General features: G+C 43.1%; 1 protein-coding gene across 4 annotated transcripts; it reads right to left on the reverse strand.

The window, feature by feature from the left end:
- Positions 1 to 2,692: 2,692 nt before the first annotated feature.
- Positions 2,693 to 7,156, reverse strand: LOC131256708 (uncharacterized). 4 transcript variants are annotated; one of them, XM_058257711.1, is made up of 3 exons: positions 4,754 to 7,156; positions 3,169 to 3,199; positions 2,693 to 3,136 (listed from the first exon to the last, which is right to left on the reverse strand). In XM_058257711.1, the coding sequence occupies exon 1, from the start codon at positions 6,428 to 6,430 to the stop codon at positions 5,138 to 5,140; it is 1,293 nt and encodes a 430-aa protein (XP_058113694.1). In that variant the 5' UTR covers positions 6,431 to 7,156; the 3' UTR covers positions 2,693 to 3,136; positions 3,169 to 3,199; positions 4,754 to 5,137. The 4 variants fall into 4 exon arrangements, with proteins under 4 accessions (XP_058113694.1, XP_058113693.1, XP_058113692.1 ...); XM_058257710.1 differs by having other exon boundaries at positions 4,727 to 7,156; XM_058257709.1 differs by having other exon boundaries at positions 2,693 to 3,199.
- Between the last annotated feature and the right edge of the window lie 271 nt (positions 7,157 to 7,427).

Consider the following 7,427-nt stretch of genomic DNA (forward strand, 5'->3'; position numbering starts at 1 on the left):
ATCCAGACCGTTCATTACTATGGGCCCCAAGATGAATGGCCAATGATGGAAGAGTCCTAGCGTCTAAACAACTAGACAGTTAAGAAAGAAAATACAGCAACCGTTCTGGCCAAACATTCTATGGTTAGGATCTTACTTTTAGCACATTGGCTAACCCATCAAACAATAATGGACCACTGAACATGGGCCCCACTTGTACAATACCTCATGACCATAAGGCCTTAAAAATTTCAAGTTGACAATCAATCCGGCTTTGTATGATTGATTGGTGTATGGCTCGAATCTCGAATTCAACGGTGTAGAATCGAGGAAAGGGAGTTGAATAGCTTCCACCATCCATTCTAAGGCATGTGTTATCTGCAACCATGTACTCATCTTTCAGTTATGAACAGTGGGCCGCATGGTTGTACGATCCTGATCATTGAAAAATTGGAATTCTAGATTGCCCACTTGTTTGGGAATCAATGAGATTGTTCGGACTACAGGTTGAATGCCGAGATTCTGCATTGAATTTCTGCTACTCGATCCATAATAATAAAAAGGAGTGGTGTGAAGGTCTATTCACAAGGAACGAAGTAATAGATACAGTAGAAGTAGGACAGTTATTGTATGAAGGTCTATTCAATGCAAGATGCAGAAAGCATTTGATTATTGCCATAAACAAACCGGCCTGTTCCTAGAACTGTCCAAGATTGGATGATCCCAGCAAACCAATTTTGGGACTTTCTCAGGTGAATGTGGACTATTGTTGTATTCCTCATTTCAATCGACTATTGTAGGCTATAAATCATGATTATCAAGAGGATTTATGGGGCATGCTCCATCTATGGGCTTGCGATGATTCGTTCTTTGTTCGCCAGAACTAGAAGTAAAGATCCTGGTGGATGAACATTGATGGGAGACGTTGATGAGACCCGTCAATGGGCAAGCAAAAGCCAAAGCGGTGCATGCGCCAATCACTGTTTCAATCGGGATTCTACCTCAAGAACAAGTAATCCAAGAAGTTCCAAATCACAAAAGAAAAAAAGAAACAAAAGAGAAGTTACTCCAATTTGCATGCACCGGAGTTGTAGAGAGACCAACAACATGTTTGGGTTTGAGGGCCTCTCATTACCAAAAACGCTAACTGCATGTTTGGATGCACTATCAGACTGAATCGCAATTACCAGTCTAATGAAGTGGAAAAAACCAGACCGTAATTTGTTCTACTTTCAAATTGAGGGTTGGGCTCCAAATTGCTAATATATCACTTTCAAGAAGATACGGAAGAGAACCAATTCCCGTTCTGAGTGTATTTTTTGCTCATTGTGAAGACCCATAAATTTTCCTTTTCAGTCAAGATTTCTGCCCTAATTTCATGAGGAGATATTAACTAGCAATGAGATTATCTAATCATATGCTTCCCACCTGTTTAGGGAGTGTATCTATCCTTCATGGGTGGTGTTTTTTCAAAGAAAATCGGATTGAATTCTATCAGTTTCACTAACTTCTGAGGAATCTTGTAGACAGCATGGCATGTAGACAGCATGGCATGAATTGGCATGCCAAACAGTCATTGATTTGATAATTTCAGTGCAGTCAGCCTTCCCACTGGGGAGAGAAGTTTTGCTTTCCAACCATGGAGACATTTCTATACTCAAAAGATTACGAATTGAAAATCTCATTTAGTTACGCTCATATTGAGAAGCGGGACCCGCTCTGCAACAATAGGTTTGAGGTGGGGTATTGTTTGAGAAGATCAGAGAACTTTCAGTTTTTTGCCCCACCTTGCAACAATAGGTTTGCAGAAGGTCCAGAAAGAAAGAGATCATACTCACTAGAGGCTCCAAAAGCAAAGAGAAGATGTCTACGAACGAGATATCCAACAACAAGAAGGAAAAGGATTGAATAGATGAACTCCTGAGCATTTGGTGATCTCAGATGTGTCCATATCAATTGAACGGGTGACTCATTATTTCGATGAATCATTTCTTTGGATGGAAGAAGATTCACTTATTCGAAATCTCACTTATCAGATTCCATTGTAGAAGAATCGTGCAAATAGAAGATTGGAGATGCAGGAGCCAATTAGGTTGATCATGGGGATCTCATAAGCGGGCCGATTAAGTTCCACTGTGCATCCAAATGCAGCTCTAAAATATATTAACAGCATGATAGGGGAAATTCTGCTCATTGAAGTTATTTGATCATTTTGGTTGATGAATCCAGCAAAACATACATGCATTGGGCACAACAAGAACTTCTGTTCCCCAATGATACCAGATGTGTTCACAGCCATTTCGGATATTCCACTCTGGCAGTGATTAGTATCTTCTCTAGAAGAAGAGAAATAGCAAAATCTCCTAATTTACCATCTATTCAGTTAATATTCTTTACCTTGGAAGATAACTGGAGGCAAATCAGCTGTATATGCATGTTAACTGAAGCGATTCGGACGAGGAGAGATTGAAAAGTTTGTATTTCAGGGACATGCACTGGCACGGCACATGTCAGATAGGCGATATCCTGAAAGCAGTGTATTAGACCATGTTTGCTATTCAAAACAGGGAAATAGTGCACTCTCAACCTGCAAAACCTGCAACCGCATGGTTAGTAGCTGTACAATGGCTACTTTTGGCTGGTGATAGCCCACCCACAAGGTGGGCCACAAGATCAACAATCCTGATCACCACATGGCAAAAGGAAACAAAAATCTCCTCTCTTTTTTTGAAAGATGATATTATATTAACAAGGAAGCAAAGAATCAATACAAGAGAAAAAAGAAAGAAAAACAAGAAAAGAAAACCTGAAACAACAGATGAGTTCCCAGAACTCAAACCCCACAACAGAATTACCAGAACTCAGAACCCGAACCCAAACAAAATCAAGGGGCCCACTTCTTAAATCACGCAGTAATAATAATAGTAAAAGGAAAGACAAATCGACATGGTGGAGACTGAAAAAGCTTTAAGAATCTAGAAGAGACTTGTATTGGACATTTGCAGCCTTGTTTTGTTTTGCTGTTTCTTGAAAATGTCTGAGTTGTTAAAAAAGAACAAGAACAAGAAAATAGAGGCACTTGGCTAAGAAAATAGAGCTTCTTCCTCTTCTGTCACTGAGAAATAGAGCTACATCTGCTTCTTCTGCTGCTCTTCTTCTCCTTCTCCCCTCATCCTCCTCCAGCTTCACCTTCTTCTCCTTCAGCTTCTTGAAAGTAGTCCTAAAACAGTAGGAAAACAGAGAAAGCTGCAATGAGATTGCCCCGCCTCGATAACAAACCTCATGATGATTCTTAAGCCTGTAACCTCATCTTACTCGCACAAGTTATTATATGATAATCAATCGAAAGAAACCACTTTTTACCTAGTAATGTAAGGGCAGGCCTGTCAATCAATAACCCACGGCACTGATCAGAGGATTCTAGCCTTCATATGAAAATGGGATGACCCATACCATGGGATGACCCATGGGATGACCCATACCTCAAACATCTCCCCCATCAGAGGATTCTGGCCTTCATATGAAAATGGACAATTACAACCAACAATCCACATTTAAGGGGGCAGAATCAGATGGTTAGGATTATCTGTTGGGGGATGACTTTTATATTAGCTTCCATTAGCCATGGCACACATCAAAAAGTTGAATCACCAAAAGGTGGGCCCCAGATATACAGTTTACTGCAAACAGTACATCTCCCTGATCCAGTTATAGCTGAAATGTAGTTGCGGCAGCATGAGCTTACAATGCTCCGGTGTCCTCATGGAGCTTGCCTATAGAGAAGCAGAAAAAGGAGGGAGTTGATAAGGCAGAGCCGGACAAATCGGAATATGGTAGAGCCATCTCTCCACATTACATGTGGCCAGGTTACCCATCAATCGATACTTTCCAACTAGCGGGCCTCGTTATGGATAGATGATGTTCCAAAAATCATACATATCAGAAAACCATAGCCATGGCTTATTTTTACTCTCCGTCAGTTAATGTCGACCACTAATTGTTTTTATTTCCCACCATAAATTTAGGGGCCACTTTTTACATTATTGGGATCATCCTGTCTATGGGTCTCCTCTAACTGACCTGCTATCAAGGAAATCTTGTCATATAGCAAGATTATTTATTCTTATTACGCATTATCAAACATTTAAAAAACCAGTTTTAGTGTCCACTATCGGCCACCACTGAAACCAGGTCTTATCCCCCGTATTGGGCTGTATTGGGACGATATGGCTGTATCAACCATGGGCAAAATCATACTGCATATCAATGATACATACCAATTTTCAGACGATTCTTTAACCTTGAATAGTACACGTAGACGGAAAAATTACATAATATACAAAATCTCCAGGAAACCCTACATTGAAAAGCTGCCAGGAATAGTCACATATGAGATAAAAATGTGCATTAGAAAGGCCAAAGAAACAGAAGGGTGTGTTTGGTTTCACCAAATTTCATGAAATATCATGAAATTACGAAACAAATTACACTGATTAATCATGAGAGATCATGATATTTCATGATAGTTGGTGCAACCAAACACACCATTAAGTAAATTCGAATGTGAAACAGAAACATAATGAAAATTTATTTTCAGAGATTTTTTTTGGGGAGTCATTTGATTGCAAAATTCAAAATAAATCATCAGACACAATATCATGGAGTGGTAATCTATTACTATTGAACCATCGAAGCAATTCTCAGAAATTGATACACCGCAATGCTGCGATCCTTACAGAATGTGTACCTTTTAACAAGCTACACAACAGTATACCTTCAAAACTGCCCTCGATTTTCTCTGCAGCTCTCTCTTTCCTTTTCTTTTTTTCTTTTTTTAAATTACAGAAGCTCGAGATCTGCGGCGATGGCGGAGACACCCCTCATGAATGCTAAGCATACAACAGTGCAACCAAACAGGGGAAACCTTTTGACATTCCCTTTCGGTTGGTTGCTGTGAAAATGTGTTCTTGATCGGGCATGGGCCCCATGGAAGGATCAAACACGACTTCCTGCGGCAATCTGAAGTTTCACCTTGTAAAGGAGAGAGCATGCGCCTTGGTCAAAATTGTACCAACTTGCCACACTATGACGGGCCCTTTGATCCCACAGGGACCCACCCAGCCACAGTTTCAAAGAAACCAAAGTGGAGCTGGATGTCTTATTCCTCACATGATCGCAAACATGTTTTCTCGAGCAGCAACGGCCAGTCTTCTCCCAGCTGGTGTGGGTTTAGTTCCATTGCCACCTTAAAATCCTGAAGAGATACCAGCTGACAGTGCTTGGGTTCGTTTATAACTTCTGCAGGCCCGCTGTTACTCTGCATGTGCATGTGCTGACCTGGCCAGACACCATTGATAACCTTCCCATGAGGCTGCTGCTTGTACGACGACTGCTTTACTGGTTCATGTCGAGACCTTGCTTGAACTAGATCGGTGCACGACTTGATCAACCGCTTCAAATACACATCCAATCCGTTATTCAATAAGTTAGCACAATCCATCGACACCCCATCAAGCCCCTGCAATCCCACTATCTGCTCCATACGCTTCCTCAAAGTCTCGCTATCAAACAATTCGCCGATATCCACAGCGCTAGCAACACTACTGCTGCTAGCCACTGGCAAAGCTCTACGGGCCCCACCTACGCTGGCAGGGCAGAACGGGATCCCAAGAGGTGCCCGGAGTGGACTTCTGCTAGAATTCATGCTATTGGCCTGCTCCGCCTCTTCCGCATCCTCGACAACGACAACTTCTACCATACCCTTGCTATGTACAGAAACCGGCTCGTGCGGCGATCTCTTTATTATCCGTGGTCTTTTTGCGGGGGGCAGGAGGGAACCATCCCGCTCGTTCACGGGCTGTTCCGCAAGTCCTTGATGATGCTGCAATGGCCTCTGCGAATCGAACAGACTCAAATCCCCATTTTCCAAGACATGCTTCGTGACACCATCCTCAACTGCAATCAACTGATTAGAAGCTGAATCCATCTTCCCATTCGGTCCAAGAGGGCTACGCCTATCTTTAAGCCGCCGGTCCCGTATCCCGGACCGGACCTTCCGTGGGGAAATTGGGAATGCATCCCCATTCGACCAAACTGATGGGGCCGATGGAAAACCTGCGACCTGATGATACCCATCTTCTCTCGGAGGAGACCTCTTTGCCCCCACTTTAACCGGCTTGGTGACTTCCTTCTCGGGGGGAGGAGGCGGTGGAACCCGCCCATCACTGGCATTCTTCAGAACAGACCTGATCAACTGATTGTGAAGAGCGAGATTTTCCCGCCCGAGTGTCAAAAAGCACAATTTATCGAATTCGGACTTGCTAAGCTTCTGACCCAACAACCGGTTCAGATAATTGAAATACCTCCTGGCCCGCTCAGCCCCGATCTTCTTCACTATCTGACCCTTCAATTCGGCGAGATTGATGCGTGTATGCTGCTGAACTGGCGGCATTTCTCAATGCATCGATTCCATACAAAAAAAACAACGAGATCGCTGATCGTCGAATCCACCCTTCCAAAACCTCAAAACCCCCAAAATTCAAAATTGGGACAGGAAAACCGCCCCAATTCACCAATGCTCGAATCAGACCGCGCCAACCAGAACAAAAACCCTAAAAACCCTAAAACCCTAATTCCAAATTCCAAATCCCAATCTTCTCGAATCGAAACCCTAACAGAGCAAAAGAGAAACCCACCTGGCCCGAGATTCCTCGACGACAAGGGAACACCAGAAAGCTCGCATTTTTACGTGGAACGGGCTCCGATCAACGGAACGGAATCGACCGGAACGGATCGTGTACGGATTGGAGTTGGAAGGGCTTTTTCGAAATTGCGGAAAAAGATAGTGAGATTTTCAATGAGAGAAGGGATTGAAGAAAAGGGGGGAAGAGATTTTCTTCCTTTTCTGACCTTTTCGGAGCTTTTTATCTTCTGAGAGTGAGAAGAAAACGGGAGATTCTGAAGCGCGCGTCTCTCTCCGTCTATTTCCGTCTTTCTCTTCTCCTTTCCTTCTCTTTCTCTCTGCAACTGCGATTTTGAGGGTCTTCGTCTCCGTGTATGTACTTTCGGTGTATATCACCCGGTTTTTATGTGTAAGGATCGGACATGCACTATATTTCGGTGTAATTCGCAATCCCTCTCTCTCTTTTCCTTTCGCTGGCTCGCGGGTTCTGTCTAAATTGAGATTGCGCCCTTGATTGCTGCAAATAATCTTTGTATCGCGGCCTTTGTTTTTTTGGGTGTGTCTAATGTATAGGCGAAATGTTTGGGTGCCCCTGCGGGACACTGCAGAGATTATGTGATCCGACGGTGGAGGATTTGGCCTGCTATTGTAAGTGGGGCCCACTCTTTGGTTGATCAATGTCTTTGATCTGATGTCTTGTTTTGGACTAGGCTCTTAATGGGCCGGGTCTGCTTGCCGGGTTTTAAATGTGGGTTGGGCTTAGATG

This window comes from Magnolia sinica, chromosome 9 (genome assembly GCF_029962835.1).
Source record: "Magnolia sinica isolate HGM2019 chromosome 9, MsV1, whole genome shotgun sequence".
NCBI lineage: Eukaryota > Viridiplantae > Streptophyta > Magnoliopsida > Magnoliales > Magnoliaceae > Magnolia > Magnolia sinica.